The following is an 18,258-nucleotide window of genomic DNA, read 5'->3' as shown; positions in this document are numbered from 1 at the left end:
GATTTCCTCACACCCCTGGATTTTTTCCACATTTTCACACCGCCTTGACTTTTTCCAATGTGGAATTAAAATGGATTGAATTCTCATTTGTTGTCTAAGATCTACACAACATACTATAATTTCTAAGTGGAACAAAAATTCTAACGTTTGTAAGTAATTCTTTTAAAATACAACACATAACTTGATAAGTATTCAACGCCCTGAGTCAATACATGTTAGAATCACCTTTGGCAGCGATTACAGCTGTGAGTCTTTCTGGGTAAGTCTCTAAGAGCTTTGCACACCTGGATTGTACAATATTTGCATATTATTTTTATTAGACAGCATTATCAGTGTTAGACAGCCATTTTCAAGTCTTGCCATCGATCTTTTTAAATATATATATATATTTTTTTAAATCCAATTTTAAGTCAAAACTGTATCTCGGCTACTGAGTTACAGTTTTTTAATACAAATTCATAGTTTTCTTGGTAAGCTTCTCCAGTGTAGATTTGGGCTTAAGTTTTAGGTGATTGTCCTGCTGAAAGATGCATTTGTCTCAGTGTCCGTTGGAAAGCAGACTCAACCAAGTTTTCCTGCAGGATTTTTCCTGTGCTTTATTCCATTTATTTTTATGTTAAAAAAAATAACTCCCTTGTCCTTGTTGATAACAAGCATACCCATAACATGATGCATCCACCAGCATGCTTGAAAATATGAAGAGTGGTTGGATTTGTCCAAAACATAATGGACATAAAGCTATTTTCTTTGCCACATTTTTTGCAGTATTACTTTTGTGCCTTGTTGCAAACAGGATGCATGTTTTGGAATATTTTTATTCTGTACAGGCTTCCTTCTTTTCACTCTGTCATTTAGGTTAGTATTGTGGAGTAACTGCAACGTTGTTGATCCATCCTCAGTTTTCTATCACAGCCATTAAACTCTGTAACCGTTTTAAAGTCACCTTTGGCCTCATGATGAAATCTCTGAGCGGTTTCCTTCCTCTCCGGCAACTGATTCAGCAAAACCGACTATCTTTGTAGTGACTGGGTGTAAATAATCCACCATCCAAAGTGTAATTAATAACTTCACCATGCTCAAATGGATAATCAATGTCTGCATTTTTGTTTTTTACCCATCTACCAATAGGTGCTCTTCTTTGTGAGGCATTGGATAACCTTCCTGGTCTTTGTGGTTGAATCTGAGTTTGAAATTCACTGCTCGACTGAGGGACCTTATATATGTGTGGAGTACAGAGATGAGGTAGTCATTCAAAAATCATGTTAAACACTATTATTGCACACAGAATGATTCCATGCAACTTATTGTGTGATTTATTTATTATGTCTTAACATAATTCCACTTTGACATTATGGGATATCGTGTGTAGGCCAGTGTAACAACATTTCAATTGAATCATTTTTTAATTCAAGCTGTACTGAAGAACAAAAGTTTTGCTGTTGCCGCCTGAACTTAAAATGAATTAAATGAAATTCCATAATGTCAAAGTGGAATAATGCTTTTCAAATGTGTGCATATTCATTTGAAATGAAAAGCTGATATGTCTTGAGTCAGTAACTAATACATGTACTTTAATACAAAGTGTTATGTTTGGGTCAAATCCAACTCAACATCACTTAGTACCTAACCACTCATATTTTCAAGCATGCTGGTGGCTGCATCATGTTAGCAAATCAAATGTTATTGGTCACATGCAGATGTTATTGTGGGTTTAGCTAAATTCTTGTCTTCCTAGCTCCAAACAGTGCAGTGGTATCTAACAGGTATCTATCTAAAAATGATTCACAACAATACACACAAATCTAAAAGTAAAATAATGAATTAAGAAATATAAAATATTAGATTGAGCAATGTCAGTGGCATTGACTAAAATACAGTATAATATAATACAGTATAAACATATAAGATGAGTAAAGCAGTATGTAAACATTATCAAAGTGACTCGTGTTCTATTATTAAAGTGGCCAGTGCAGGGTTGCGTAAACGGGTGGAAGCTGGAAAGGACTAGGGAATTTTTTAAAAGGATAAAAATAAAATCACAGGCAAAATTCTAGAGGAAAACTTGGTTCAGTCTGCTTTCCAATGGACACTGGGAGATAAATGCACCTTTCAGCAGGACAATAACCTAAAACAGCAAATACTCTTGAGTAACATTGAATGTTCCTGACTGGCCGAGTTAAAGTTTTGACTTCAATCGGCTTGAAAATCTATGACAAGACTTAAAAATGGCTGTCTAGCAATGACGAACAACCAATTTGACAGGGCTTGAATGAATGTGAATGTTCTGGGTTGACTGTTGAAGAATATTTTCCTGATTAGTTTATTCCAAAGTGGACTATCCCTTTTGACTGTAGTGAGCTTCATGCGGCCTAAGCTTAGTGGCTGCATGGCTTCATCCAGGTGGATGCTGCTACATGTTTTTCGGAGGTCTTTACCAAGGAGTCTACGACTGGGGATGGCAAGAGTTGACCTGACTTATGACTTGTTTCCCCCTTGAATCATATGACCATCGTTTTCCCCCCTGCTCAACCCTTCATCTGGGCCTCAGTCGAAAAAGGTGTGGAAGGTGCAGGTGAGAAAGGTGCACATGGAGTGTGGATCGGACACAGGATGTGATCTGTTGTACTTGCTCCTGTCTCTGTGGATGACGTTGGAAGATCTTCCACCCAGAACTGTTAAAAGGCTAACTGAAATGTAATTGTTTTCTATTATGAGAGCGTCTTTGAGATTCTTTCTGTAAAGACATTTTTTTGGGGGCGGCAGGTAGCCTAGTGGTTAGAGCGTTGGACTAGTAACTGAAAGGTTGCAAGATCAAATCCCCGAGCTGACAAGGTAAAAATCTGTCGTTCTGCCCCTGAACAAAGCACTGTTCCTAGGCTGTCATTGAAAATAAAAATGTGTTCTTAACTGACGTGCCTAGTTAAATAAAGGTGGAAAGTGCTATAAAAATTAAATCTATTATATATTATTACTTGTTTAATATTCCACGTCCAAATTATTAGTGCTGAGTGATTTTAACCAATTTTTTGTTTGTATTTTCTTGGTTATTAAACAACTAGTTGACCGATGTCTGTTCAATTACTTGAATTCCATTTCTTTCATTGTGAGCCATTTCTCTAGAGAGAAATCAAATCATTTAAGAGCGAAATGATGTCAAGAACTATATGGGACGATGGGCTGAAGAAAGTTAAATATTCAACCTAGTTCAGTGCAGAAACATGGTAATTAACTACAATGACCATAATTAATTGAGACAGTTTTTTTCCGGCTCGGACACAGATGGATACACTTTTACTCCTGCAACAGTATATGCTGCTGAATGAGAGCGGAATGTAGACGAGTGGCGGAAGGTGGCGTTTAAGATTAGGGAGGACAATATTTTTTTTATAAGACTGGCCTTATTTCTATTAAAGCATATTGGATGACTGTCCTTCATATTCCAGCTCAATGTAACATTGATAGGTTTAGGCTACTATATGATATCTGAATTTTTGCTATACCCACCATGAGGTTGCTACAACCTAGCCTATGAATAAAAGATTACAACGTAGGTGCACAGGTCGAGAAACATTTTTGAGTAATCAAGGTGACAGACGGTGACCCATTCGATACCACCTTGCCTGCATATAACTGATCTAGGGTGTAATCATTAGTCCAGCAGTTGCAAACAAGAGTTTATATTGGACAAATAAAGGTATGTTTTTCCCATTTAGTATTGTTTGCTTCCATTTAAGATTTTTTTTTCAACAGAATTGGAGGAATGAACACACCCCTGCAATAAAAGTTCACTTTCATAGCCACTACATACAAACAGCATGATCATTTTGCTCATTGTATAATTCCTTCTTGCATCTACGTGCTCTACTCCTCTCACCTTTTCCATTGCATGTGGACTTCAGTGCACAACACATCAGCTGTCTGTGAGCAGGCTAAAAAATATTTCCAAGCCAAACATTCATATCATAACCGCTAACCGCTACATACAGCCTACATCGTTGTGACCATATTAGCTAACGGCATCGTCAACATAGCTACTATAACTAACGCATTAGTAAACCTGCTACAATCATGCAGTACAGTGTACAGCCAGCAAGCAGTTTAGCAGTTACACCAATGGTCCCCGATGGCAATAAATTAGTAAAACCAAAAGCTTACCTCCTTAATTAAGGCAAAAAATCTGTCGTTCTAACCCTGAACAAGGCAGTTAACCCACTGTTCCTAGACTATCATTGAACATAAGAATTTGTTCTTAACTGACTTGCCTAGTTAAATAAAGGTAAAATAAAAAGTAATACAAACATTTACTTGGAAGAGTTCCAGTGTTGTGTTGGATAGTCATAGCCAGCTAGCTAACATAGCATCCCTCTGTTTGAGCAGGTTGTTTTAGTAGGCTAAACTAGCTAGCTACATTTGCCTTCAAGGCAGAGTTGCAAAGAAAAAGCCATATCTCTGACTGGCCAATAAAAAGAAAAGATTAAGATGGGCAAAAGAGCAGAGACACTGGACAGAGGAACTGGAGTCCAGCATCCTGGAGGCCAGCATCCTGGAGTCGCCTCTTCACTGTTGACGTTGAGACTGGTGTTTTGCGGGTACTATTTAATGAAGCTACCAGTTGAGGACTTGTGAGCCGTCTGTTTCTCAAACTCGACACTCTAATGTACTAGTCCTCTTGCTCAGTTGTGCATCGGGGCCTCCCACTCCTCTTTCTATTGTGGTTAGGGCCAGTTTGTGCTGTTCTGTGAAGGGAGTAGTACAAAGCGTTGTAGGAGGTCTTCAGGTTCTTGGCAGTTTCTCACATGGAATAGCCTTCATTTCTCAGTACAAGAATAGACTGACGATTTTCAGAAGAAAGGTGTTTGTTTCTGGCCATTTTGAGCCTGTAATCGAACCCACAAAATCAAATCAAATCAAATTCATTTGTCATATACACATGGTTAGCAGATGTTAATGCGAGTGTAGAGAAATGCTTGTGCTTCTAGTTCCGACAATGCAGTAATAACCCACGAGTAATCTAACCTAACAATTCTAAAACTACTACCTTATACAGACAAATGTAAAGGGATAAAGAATATGTACATAAAGATATATGAATGAGTGATGGTACAGAACGACATAGGCAAGATGCAGTAGATGGTATCGAGTACAGTATATACATATGAGATGAGGAATGTAGGGTATGTAAACAAAGTGGCATAGTTTAAAGTGGCTAGTGATACATGTATTACATAAAGATGCAGTAGATGATATAGAGTACAGTATATATAGACATATGAGATGAGTAATGTAGGGTATGTAAACATTATATTAAGTAGTATTGTTTATAGTGGCTAGTGATATATTTTACATCAATTTCCATCAATTCCCATTATTAAAGTGGTTGGAGTTGAGTCCGTGTGTTGGCAGCAGCCACTCAATGTTAGTGGTGGCTGTTTAACAGTCTGATGGCCTTGAGATAGAAGCTGTTTTTCAGTCTCTCGGTCCCTGCTTTGATGCACCTGTACTGACCTCGCCTTCTGGATGATAGCGGGTTGAACAGGCAGTGGCTCGGGTGGTTGTTGTCCTTGATGATCTTTATGGCCTTCCTGTGACATCGGGTGGTGTAGGTGTCCTAAAGGGCAGGTAGTTTGCCCCCGGTGATGCGTTGTGCAGACCTCTACCCTCTGGAGAGCCTTACGGTTGTGGGCGGAGCATGTGGGCGGACCATGTCAGGCAGTGATACAGCCCGACAGGATGCTCTCGATTGTGTATCTGTAGAAGTTTGAGTGCTTCTGGTGACAAGCCGAATTTCTTCAGCCTCCTGAGGTTGAAGAGGCGCTGCTGCGCCTTCTTCACGACGCTGTCTGTGTGGGTGGACCAATTCAGTTTGTCCGTGATGTGTACGCCGAGGAACTTAAAACTTACTACCCTCTCCACTACTGTCCCATCGATGTGGATAGGGGGGTGCTCCCTCTGCTGTTTCCTGAAGTCCACAATCATCTCCTTTGTTTTGTTGACGTTGAGTGTGAGGTTATTTTCCTGACACCACACTCCAAAGGCCCTCACCTCCTCCCTGTAGGCCGTCTCGTCGTTGTTGGTAATCAAGCCTACCACTGTAGTGTCGTCCGCAAACTTGATGATTGAGTTGTAGGCGTGCATGGCCACGCAGCCATGGGTGAACAGGGAGTACAGGAGAGGGCTCAGAACACACCCTTGTGGGGCCCCAGTGTTGAGGATCAGCGGGGTGGAGATGTTGTTACCTACCCTCACCACCTGGGGGCGGCCCGTCAGAAGTCCAGTACCCAGTTGCACAGGGCGGGGTCGAGACCCAGCGTCTCAAGCTTGATGACGAGTTTGGAGGGTACTATGGTGTTAAATGCTGAGCTGTAGTCGATGAACAGCATTCTCACATAGGTATTCCTCTTGTCCAGATGGGTTAGGGCAGTGTGGTTGAGATTGCATCGTCTGTTGACCTATTTGGGCGGTAAGCAAATTGGAGTGGGTCTAGGGTGTCAGGTAGGGCGGCGGTGATATGGTCCTTGACTAGTCTCTCAAAGCACTTCATGATGACGGAAGTGAGTGCTACAGTAGTTGTTTAGCTCAGTTACCTTAGCTTTCTTGGGAACAGGGACAATGGTGGCCCTCTTGAAGCATGTGGGAACAGCAGACTGGGATAAGGATTGATTGAATATGTCCGTAAACACACCAGCCAGCTGGTCTGCGCATGCTCTGAGGACGCGGATGGGAATGCCGTCTGGGCCTGCAGCCCTGCGAGGGTTAACACGTTTAAATGTTTTACTCACGTCGGCTGCAGTGAAGGAGAGTCCGCAGGTTTTGGTTGCGGGCCGTGTCAGTGGCACTATATTGTCCTCAAAGCGGGCAAAAATGTTATTTAGTCTGCCTGGGAGCAAGACATCCTGGTTCGAGACGGGGCTGGTTTTCTTCTTGTAATCCGTGATTGACTGTAGACCCTGCCACATACCTCTTGTGTCTGAGCCGTTGAATTGTGACTCTACTTTGTCTCTATACTGACGCTTAGCTTGTTTGATTGCCTTGCGGAGGGAATAGCTACACTGTTTGTATTCGGTCATGTTTCCGGTCACCTTTCCCTGGTTAAAAGCAGTGGTTCGCGCTTTCAGTTTCACGCGAATGCTGCCATCAATCCACGGTTTCTGGTTTGGGAATGTTTTAATCGTTGCTATGGGAATGACATCTTCAATGCACTTTCTAATGAACTCGCTCACCGAATCAGCGTATCCATCAATGTTGTTGTTGGAAGCAATGCGGAACATATCCTAATCCACGTGATCGAAGCAGTCTTGAAGCGTGGAATCAGATTGGTCGGACCAGCGTTGAACAGACCTGAGCGTGGGAGCCTCTTGTTTTAGGTTCTGTCTGTAGGCAGGGAGCAACAAAATGGAGTCGTGGTCAGCTTTTCCGAAAGGAGGGCGGGGGAGTTAGAATAGCAATGATCCAAGGTTTTACCAGCCCTGGTTGCGCAATCGATATGCTGATACAATTTAGGGAGTCTTGTTTTCAGATTAGCCTTGTTAAAATCCCCAGCTACAATGAATGCAGCCTCAGGATATGTGGTTTCCAGTTTGCAAAGAGTCAAATAAAGTTTGTTCAGGGCCATCGATGTGTCTGCTTGGGGGGGAATATATACGGCTTGGGGGGGAATATACATGGCAGACCAATCCAAACTCATTTCCCGACATGTCCAGCCCATCCATTATCTCAGCCAATCATGGCTAGTGGGAAGGTTCCTGTGGTTTTCTGTGGATAAACCATATAGGCTCGTAATTTAAATGTTTTCTTCGTATTTACAGATGGCATACACATTTGTTTTTAAGGCACATAAAAGTTCACCTTCCAGGAGGCTTTCAGCAAAAAAATGCATTTTGATAGAAAATAAAATACACTAAAATACCTCTCCTGTGAAATAGTAATGTGCGACATACGCCTTACTTCCTGAAATGTGTCACATATACACAACTGAAATATTTTATAATTTACTAGTAATTTCCTATTTTTCTATGTACATCTTTTCAATGGAATATCTCGAATATTTTAGGCTTCGGTGTTTCCATTCAGAATATCTAATCATTTGAATGTCATTATTTCATAATGCATTTAAATGTTTACATTTTTTATCAAAACCATGAAATGTTTTTATTAATCGAACCAAAACCAAACCAACCTCAAAAATTACTAATCGCTTAGCCTTAACAATTCTCTCTCTCTCCCTTCCTGTCTGCCTCTCTCCCTTCTTTACTTCCCATTCCTCTCTCCCTCCCTCTCCCTCAGGGCCATCTGGTTGTCATTAGTAGAGGGGAGCAGGCAACAAACTTCTTCCTTTTCTATAAACTGACGGATGACTCTCCCTCCCTCCCTCCCTCCCTCCCTCCCTCCCTCTAGTTTCAGGGCTCATATGCAGAAGAGACCGTGGTCTCAGCATTACTCCCTGGCTAAATAAAGGTTAAACTAAATTTCCCCACTTTCTCTTTCCCTCATTCTGTTCCATCAACTGCTGCATTTCAGCCTCCATTTCTCTCTCTTCCTCTATATCTCTCTTTCTGTATCTCTCTCTTCTTTCTCTCCCGTCTCTCTCCTCTTTCTCTCTCTCTTTCTAGCGTGGGAAACAGGGCAGGATGTTGTTCAGACAGAGAAGAGAGGAGGTTTGGGGATCTGGTGTGCCCAAATTCCTCCAACTCCCCTTTTCACTCGCAGCATATCCCCTTTTCATCTCTCTCTCTCTGCCTCCTTTCCCTGCTCCCCCTCTTTCCTCCCTCTCTCTCCTCTCATGTCCTCCTCCAGTGTTCTATCTCTGGCTGTCATGTTATCTCCAGGGTATTACTAAGTGTTAGTAGTAATAGTTATGGAGAGGCTAAACAAGTCGTAATGTGCTCTTCACCAAATTGAATACCATTTCATATTTTAACAAGAGTAATAGTTAGTATATTACATTTATGCAAATCATGAATGCTTTTACCCATGTATTTCCATGGAAATACATGGGTAGCCATGAGAAGCCATGAGAAAGACCCCCCCCCACCCCCCCCCCCCCCCCCCCAATAGTGTTCGACTATCGAGGATGGCTATGGGGCGCAATCGGGTGATGTAAACTTGTACACAATCACCCAACCTTAACACACACACACACAGTCTTTCTGTGTGGTTACAGTAGGCTAACGTATGTCAATGGTTTTAGGAACAGTGGTAACGTCCATTAGGCAGGATTTAGGCTACCAACTCTTTAGCCAGTTGTAGCTCAATCTTGGGTGCAATGATCACGTTCCCGCACTGACTGACTTGTGTGGAGGCAGTATCATCTTTCCAAGAGCTCCATCTAAATTCACCCGCCGACGTTCCTCTGCAACTTTTTCTCAGCTGGCACAATTTGATTGGCTACTGTCCAATTCAAACTGTAATCCGTTAAATGAAGAATTGATGCGCTGCACACTTTTTTTAATAGCATAATTTTTTATATTTGGGCTTGGGGAGGGTATCAAGTCAGGTCGAGTCATAAGGCTCAAGTCCATGTCAAGTCATTGGTGTTAAAGTCAAAGTCGAGTTGCAAGTCATCATATTTGTGACTCGAGTCTGACTCGAGTCCAAGTCATGTGACTCTAGTTCACACCTCTGCTATAACTATATTGGCAGTGTCAGCAGTAATTAAGCCAGTTGAAGACTGAGGCTGCATCCCAGATGGATGAGCCTCTGTGTCTGAAATTATAATCCATTGAGGATTTTATAATCCATTGAGGATTCACACACACACACACACACAAACACAAACACAAACAGATCTTTGCATGGTCACTCTGTGGGATACACACCCAGAAAGGAAGTGAGTGTGTTGGATGATAATGTGACAGTTTCCCCATATTTTCTCTCTCTCTCATTCCTTTCCTCATATGCTCTGTGTTCTCACACACACACACATACACACACACACACACACACATTGTGTATATATATATATATTTATATATATATATATATATAAGTGCAAGTTAGTTCTCCCACTTAAAAAGATGAGAGGCCTGTAATTTTCATCATAGGTACACTTCAACTATGACAGACAAAATGAGGAAAAGAAATCCAGAAAATCACATTGTAGGATTTTTAATGAATTTATTTGCAAATTATGGTGGAAAATAAGTATTTGGTCAATAACAAAAGTTTATCTCAATACTTTGTTATATACCCTTTGTTGGCAATGACAGAGGTCAAATGTTTTCTGTAAGTCTTCACTTTCAACTCCCTCCAAAGATTTTCTATGGGGTTGAGATCTGGAGACTGGCTAGGCCACTCCAGGACCTTGAAATGCTTCTTACGAAGCCACTCCTTCGTTGCCCGGGCGGTGTGTTTGGCATCATTGTCATGCTGAAAGACCCAGCCACGTTTCATATTCAATGCCCTTGCTGATGGAAGGAGGTTTTCACTCAAAATCTCACGATACATGGCCCCATTCATTCTTTCCTTTACACGGATCAGTCGTCCTGGTCCCTTTGCAGAAAACAGCCCCAAAGCATGATGTTTCCACCCCCATGCTTCACAGTAGGTATGGTGTTCTTTGGATGCAACTCAGCATTCTTTGTCCTCCAAACACGACGAGTTGAGTTTTTACCAAAAAGTTATATTTTGGTTTCATCTGACCATATGACATTCTCCCAATCTTCTTCTGGATCATCCAAATGCTCTCTAACAAACTTCAGATGGGCCTGGACATGTACTGGCTTAAGCAGGGGGACACGTCTGGCACTGCAGGATTTTAGTCCCTGGCGGCGTAGTGTGTTACTGATGGTAGGCTTTGTTACTTTGGTCCCAGCTCTCTGCAGGTCATTCACTAGGTCCCCCCGTGTGGTTCTGGGATTTTTGCTCACCGTTCTTGTGATCATTTTGACCCCACGGGGTGAGATCCTGTGTGGAGCCCCAGATCGAGGGAGATTATCAGTGGTCTTGTATGTCTTCCATTTCCTAATAATTGCTCCCACAGTTGATTTCTTCAAACCAAGCTGCTTACCTATTGTAGATTCAGTCTTCCCAGCCTGATGCAGGTCTACAATTTTGTTTCTGGTGTCCTTTGACAGCTCTTTGGTCTTGGCCATATTGGAGTTTGGATTGTGACTGTTTGAGGTTGTGGACAGGTGTCTTTTATACTGATAACAAGTTCAAACAGGTGCCATTAATACAGGTAACGAGTGGAGGACAGAGGAGCCTCTAAATGAAGAAGTTACAGGTCTGTGAGAGCCAGAAATCTTGCTTGTTTATAGGTGACCAAATACTTATTTTCCACCATAATTTGCAAATACATTTATTAAAAATCCTACAATGTGATTTTTCTGGATTTTTTTTCTCAATTTGTCTGTCATAGTTGAAGTGTACCTATGATGTAAATTACAGGCCTCTCTCATCTTTTTAAGTGGGAGAACTTGCACAATTGGTGGCTGACTAAATACTTTTTTGCCCCACTGTGTATATATATTTTTTAAAGACTCAAACATTTCAAAAGGCATGGATATCAGGACACTTTTGGATACAGAAAGCACCTTCTTCTCCACACAGCAAGGCTGCCCATGACCGCTGACATGGAGCAGTACCTCACTAGCTGATTTTCCTTTGTCTTATGCAGACCTGCAATCTGAAGGTCACGTACTGTCAGTACCATAAGCTTGGTCTGATAACTGAGGCTGTTCAGGCATGACACGAGGGGCTGGTATTTCAGTAACTTGTCAGCAAAAGTCTGGACCATGTAAGAGTCGAAACCCACTTCCAAAATGAGCACCTCCCTCTTGCCTCCCCCACAACAACAATATGTGTCTTATTTGGCATACAAGAAAACACATCATCAACATCAAACCAGACTCCTCTGATGAGAATGTTTGTGAATGTGTACTGTTGGTGAGACAAGGCGATCATGTCTAGGTGCTCATGTCTAGCTATGTTACAGTCGTGGCCAAAGGTTTTGAGAATGACACAAATATTAATTTCCACAAAATGTGCTGCTTCAGTGTCTTTAGATATTTTTTCCAGATGTTACTATGAGATACTGAAGTATAACTACAAGCGTCAAATGCTTTTATTGACAATTACATGAATTACATTGACCCTTCTTTTTCAAGACCTCTGCAATCCGCCCTGACGTGCTGTCAATTAACTTCTGGGCCACATCCTGACTGATGGCAGCCCATTCTTGCATAATCAATGCTTGGAGTTTGTCAGAATTTGTGGGTTTTTGTTTGTCCACCAGCCTCTTGAGGATTGACCACAAGTTCTCAATGGGATTAATGTCTGGGGATTTTCCTGGCCATGGACCCAAAATATCAATGTTTTGTTCCTCGAGCCACTTTGTTATCACTTTTGCCTTATGGTAAGGTGCTCCATCATGCTGGAAAAGGCATTGTTCGTCACCAAACTGTTCCTGAGTGGTTGGGAGAAGTTGCGTCTCGGAGCATGTGTTGGTACCATTCTTTTTTCATTGCTGTGTTCTTAGGCACAATTGTGAGTGAGCCCAGTCCCTTGGCTGAGAAGCAACCCCTCACATGAATGTTCTCAGGATGCTTTACTGTTGGCATGACACAGGACTGATGGTAGCGCTCACCTTGTCTTCTCCAGACTAGCTTTTTTCCGGATGCTTCAAACAATCGGAAAGGGGATTCATCAGAGAAATTGACCTAGTCCTCAGCAGTCCAATCCCTGTACCTTTTGAGGAATACCAGTCTGTCCCTGATGTTTTTCCTGGAGAGACGTGGCTTCTTTGCTCTCCTTCTTGACACCAGGCCATCCTCCAAAAGTCTTCGTCTGACTGTGCGTGCAGGTGCACTCACACCTGCCCGTTGCCATTCCTGAGCAAGCTCTGTACTGGTGGTGCCCCAATCCCACAGCTGAATCAACTTTAGGAGACGATCCTGGCGCCTTCTTCACAACAATTGAACCGCTCTCCTTGAAGTTCTTGATGATCCGATAAATGGTTGATATAGGTGCAATCTTACTGGCAGCAATATCCTTGCCTGTGAAGCCCTTTTTGTGCAAAGCAATGATGACAGCACGTGTTTCCTTGCAGGTAACCATGAATGACAGAGGAAAAACAATGATTCCAAGCACCACCCTCCTTTTGAAGCTTCCAGTCTGTTACTCGAACTCAATCAGCACGACAGTGTGATCTCCAGCCTTGTCCTCGTCAACACTCACACCTGTGTTAATGAGATAATCACTGACATGATGTCAGTTGGTCCTTTTGTAGCAGGCTGAAATGCAGTGGAAATGTTTTTTGGGGATTCAGTTCATTTGCATGGCAAAGAGGGACTTTGCAATTAATTGATTCATCTTCATAACATTCTGGAGTATATGCAAATTTCCATCATACAAACTGAGGCAGCAGACTTTGTGTCATTCTCAACTTTTGGCCACGATTGTACAGGTCCTTGTATGAGTGGCAACCATTAACATGTGTAACAGACTCCATTACATTTGACTCGTGCGAGATACATAATGGATCATGTTTTGCAGGGTACCAAAGTGCTGTCGTCACAGACAGACACATGCGCACACAGGCACGCACACACATACAGCTTTCTCTTCCTCGGTTTAGTGAAACTATTGCGTCATGCAGATCAGGGAAAGTGCACAGTATCAAATCCATTGTTTGAACGCTTCCCCCAAAGTGTGCGTGTGTGTGTGTGCGTGCATGTGTGTGTGTGCGTGCATGTGTGTGTGGTATCCCACTGTCAAAATCTATGGTAAGACTTGAAAATTGCTGTCTAGCCATGACCCCCAACACATTGACAGAGCTTGAAGGATTATGAAAAGAATAATGGGCAAATATTGCACAATCCAGGTGTGCAAAGCTCTTAGAGAAGTACCCAAGAAGACTCACAGCTATAAATCTGTTACCTTATCCATTAGTTACTTTAGTGGGAAAAGCATCAAAACAGCTTTGTTTAAGTACAACTTGACCCACCTCCTCTATTCTTACAAGGAGGAAGTGATAGTTGCCACCGATTATTAGAGGAAGTTCTGTGTGTGTATGGTTATAGGTGAATAGTTTGTGTCTAGGGGAGGAGAAATAACTAGCTCCTACTTACCCTATCACTTTTCCTAGTGACGCCATGTGACATTTAGTAGCTGCACTGATTGGGCTATATTTGTCTTAGACAAAGAGACCTCAAATCCCAAGACACACACACACACACAGTGGTGTGAGAGGAAAGGTGTGGTCCCTCCATCATTGTTTTATTAGAAGGAGAAAGAACAAGGGAGGTATGGTTGGAGGAGAAAGAGATAAAGGGAGGAGGAATAAGGAGGGCTGAACTTTCTGGACTTTTCTATTTCCAATCTGTGCTTGGGATGTCTTCAGAGGGCTGTATTCAGAGACTCCGCATTGCGTCGTGCATAAGAACAGCCCTTAGCCATGGTACAGTGCCTTGCGAAAGTATTCGGCCCCCTTGAACTTTGCGACCTTTTGCCACATTTCAGGCTTCAAACATAAAGATATAAAACTGTATTTTTTTGTGAAGAATCAACAACAAGTGGGACACAATCATGAAGTGGAACGATATTTATTGGATATTTCAAACTTTTTTAACAAATCAAAAACTGAAAAATTGGGCGTGCAAAATGATTCAGCCCCCTTAAGTTAATACTTTGTAGCGCCACCTTTTGCTGCGATTACAGCTGTAAGTCGCTTGGGGTATGTCTCTATCAGTTTTGCACATCGAGAGACTGACATTTTTTCCCATTCCTTGCAAAACAGCTCGAGCTCAGTGAGGTTGGATGGAGAGCATTTGTGAACAGCAGTTTTCAGTTCTTTCTCGATTGGATTCAGGTCTGGACTTTGACTTGGCCATTCTAACACCTGGATATGTTTATTTTTGAACCATTCCATTGTAGATTTTGCTTTATGTTTTGTTGGAAGACAAATCTCCGTCCCAGTCTCAGGTCTTTTGCAGACTCCATCAGGTTTTCTTCCAGAATGGTCCTGTATTTGGCTCCATCCATCTTCCCATCAATTTTAACCATCTTCCCTGTCCCTGCTGAAGAAAAGCAGGCCCAAACCATGATGCTGCCACCACCATGTTTGACAGTGGGGATGGTGTGTTCAGCTGTGTTGCTTTTACGCCAAACATAATGTTTTGCATTGTTGCCAAAAAGTTCCATTTTGGTTTCATCTGACCAGAGCACCTTCTTCCACATGTTTGGTGTGTCTCCCAGGTGGCTTGTGGCAAACTTTAAACTACACTTTTTATGGATATCTTTAAGAAATGTCTTTCTTCTTGCCACTCTTCCATAAAGGCCAGATTTGTGCAATATACGACTGATTGTTGTCCTATGGACAGAGTCTCCAACGTCAGCTGTAGATCTCTGCAGTTCATCCAGAGTGATCATGGGCCTCTTGGCTGCATCTCTGATCAGTCTTCTCCTTGTATGAGCTGAAAGTTTAGAGGGATGGCCAGGTCTTGGTAGATTTGCAGTGGTCTGATACTCCTTCCATTTCAATATTATTGCTTGCACAGTGCTCCTTGGGATGTTTAAAGCTTGGGAAATCTTTTTGTATCCAAATCCGGCTTTAAACTTCTTCACAACAGTATCTCGGACCTGCCTGGTGTGTTCCTTGTTCTTCATGATGCTCTCTGCGCTTTTAACGGACCTCTGAGACTATCACAGTGCAGGTGCATTTATACGGAGACTTGATTACACACAGGTGGATTGTATTTATCCTCATAAGTCATTTAGGTCAACATTGGATCATTCAGAGATCCTCACTGAACTTCTGGAGAGTTTGCTGCACTGAAAGTAAAGGGGCTGAATAATTTTGCACGCACAATTTTTCAGTTTTTGATTTGTTAAAAAAGTTTGAAATATCCAATAAATGTCGTTCCACTTCATGATTGTGTCCCACTTGTTGTTGATTCTTCACAAAAAAATACAGTTTTATATCTTTATGTTTGAAGCCTGAAATGTGGCAAAAGGTCGCAAAGTTCAAGGGGGCCGAATACTTTCGCAAGGCACTGTATATTGGCCATACCCCCTCGTGCCTTATTGCTTAATTAGAATGCATCGATAACAATCCATTCAATTTGGAAAAGTTTAAAAATTCAACTATGTTATCTTTCTACCATCTGAAATATGTCTGTATCTTACAGGCCTACACATAGGCCTATTATTCCAGTGTGTGAACTGTAGTAGAATGCTGTCACAAGGTAAAAATGCATTGAATAATACAGTCTAGCTGCAATAACTTTCTCTCTGTCCCCCTCTCTATCTCGTTTTCTCCTTCTCTTTCCCTAAAATATAGTAGTAGTAATGATGGAAAAGGCTTACCATTACACACTGAGCCAACAACATGTACAGGCCAATATATACCTGGAATGTTTGCCTGGAACAAACAAACAGAGAGAGAGACCCTCTGTTACACAACAAGTTAGGATATTTGGAGGATATGTCAGCTTGCTGCATCACCGTGGAGTGTTTGTGGGCGGGTGTGTGTGTGACCTTGTGTGTGTGTGTGTGTGTGTGTGTGACCCAAGGGCCCTGGTATTTACATGGCCATTTAGATCTGTGATTAGTGGTCTCTCTAACACACATACTCCACATGTGGGATGGACTCTTGGCGGTTGGTTAGCTAGCGAGTCAGTTTCCGTGGTCTCCAGGGAGTCGTCATGCCGATGTTGTAATGAAACCAAGGCCTCTGGGAGAGGTGTGTGTGTGTGTGTTTGCCTCAGGGAGAGAATATAAATGTCCTAACGACCCAGAAGCATTGTCCCCAGGAAGTAACATTTACGCACAGGCCAATCAGGAACGACCGGCTGCACCAGAAACAAATCCCATTGGTCTGCTGGTCCTGACCTCCAACCTTTCATGACCGCTTTCCATCCAGAAAGATGTCTGGATGGAAAGAGAGAGGGAGGAAGAGAGGGAGAGTGAGGGAGTCAGAGAAATACAGTCAGGACGACCTTCAGCTTAACAGCACAAATATTTAGTGTGGCCTCAACTCTGTTTATGGTGCCCTTTACGAGGATGTTGCCCCCCTCTCTCTCCCTCCCTCTCCTTCTTTCTCTCCCTCCTTCCTCCTCTCCTTCCCCTTTTCTTCTTTCTCTCCTTTCTTCCGTCCATCCTTCTCTCCTTCTTTCTCTCTCCCTCTCTTTCACTTCTTCCTTCCATATTTCCTTCTCTGTCTCCTTCTATCCCTCTTTCCGCCTGGTGTCCAGTCTTTCTCAGAGCTACAACCTAGCCCCCAGTCTTGTACACTGTTATGTTCAGTGTCTGTCAGTGTGACTTTGAACAGCCATAGAAGGTGCCCGGAAACCTCAAAGCTTATAGCTGCTCCACTTCACATACTGTTTATGTCTGAGAGAGGGATGAAAGAAAGATGAGAGGTGTGAGGTGGATGAGAGGATAGAAAGAAAGGATCTGGGGTTGGAAGAAAGGGGAGGGGGAGAGAGGGTATACAAAAAGGTTGAGGGGATAGAGGAGGGATTGCATGAGGGACAGGAGGAGAGGGGTTAGAAATAATGGATGAAGGGTCGGAGGAGTGATTGAGATGTAATGGGGTGAAAAAGAAGGCTTTTAAGTTCTGTAGTAAAAAGTATTAAACACTTAATTTCTATTTCACTCCTCTTCCTTTTCTTGTTCTATTGCTCTATTATTCTCTGTCCTGCTTCTTCTTACTTGTCTCACTGTCTGTCTCTCTCACTATCTCTCTCTGTATCTGTCTTGTCTGAAAAACTTTTTTCAAGCAATATATGTGGGACTGACCACAATGACAAATATTAACATGCTTTATCTGTATCTTTTTCTGTCTTTATTTCTCTCTCTCTCGCTCTCTCTCTCTCATTCTATAACTCCATATATCTCTCTTTTTCAGGAAGTGGAAATTCTTGACATTAGCCAGATAAGAGACACCAGAACGGGGAAGTTAGCCAAACTACCAAAGGTGGGTAACGTGTATGTGTGTTTTCATTTTCCGTTGCAAAATGTTTTGCTACATTTTGATATGGTTCTACGGTGTGCACTTTATGAATAAGGCCACAACGATGATCATATCACAGCTGTGGATAGAGAATACGTCATGGGATACATTTGATTTACATTACATTTGACATTTTGGAGAGTTCGATGTGACCAATGATTATACATACACTCGATGACTGATAGGTGGCGCTGTGTTGAAACCACCGTGCCTCCATTTTGGCACTCCCCCACCATTGTAAACTATATTTTGGAAGCTATAGAAATGCATTTATTGGGCCTCCCGGGTGGCGCAGTGGTTAAGGGTGC

General features: G+C 42.2%; 1 protein-coding gene across 2 annotated transcripts in view; it reads left to right on the top strand.

Moving 5' to 3' along the window:
* plcb3 (phospholipase C, beta 3 (phosphatidylinositol-specific)) overlaps nt 1-18,258 on the top strand; it is a 119,180-nt gene that overhangs the window by 42,483 nt on the left and 58,439 nt on the right. For both annotated transcript variants that reach the window (XM_036957709.2, XM_036957711.2), the window contains exon 3: nt 17,846-17,914. In XM_036957709.2, coding sequence (XP_036813604.1) covers nt 17,846-17,914 — 69 coding nt within the window. The remainder of the gene's footprint in view (nt 1-17,845; nt 17,915-18,258) is intronic.

The sequence above is a fragment of the Oncorhynchus mykiss genome, chromosome 21, assembly GCF_057628025.1.
Source record: "Oncorhynchus mykiss isolate SJ-2025 chromosome 21, ASM5762802v1, whole genome shotgun sequence".
NCBI lineage: Eukaryota > Metazoa > Chordata > Actinopteri > Salmoniformes > Salmonidae > Oncorhynchus > Oncorhynchus mykiss.
The sequence above is the reverse complement of the archived record's forward strand: the minus strand, read 5'-3'. Positions and strand labels throughout refer to the sequence as shown.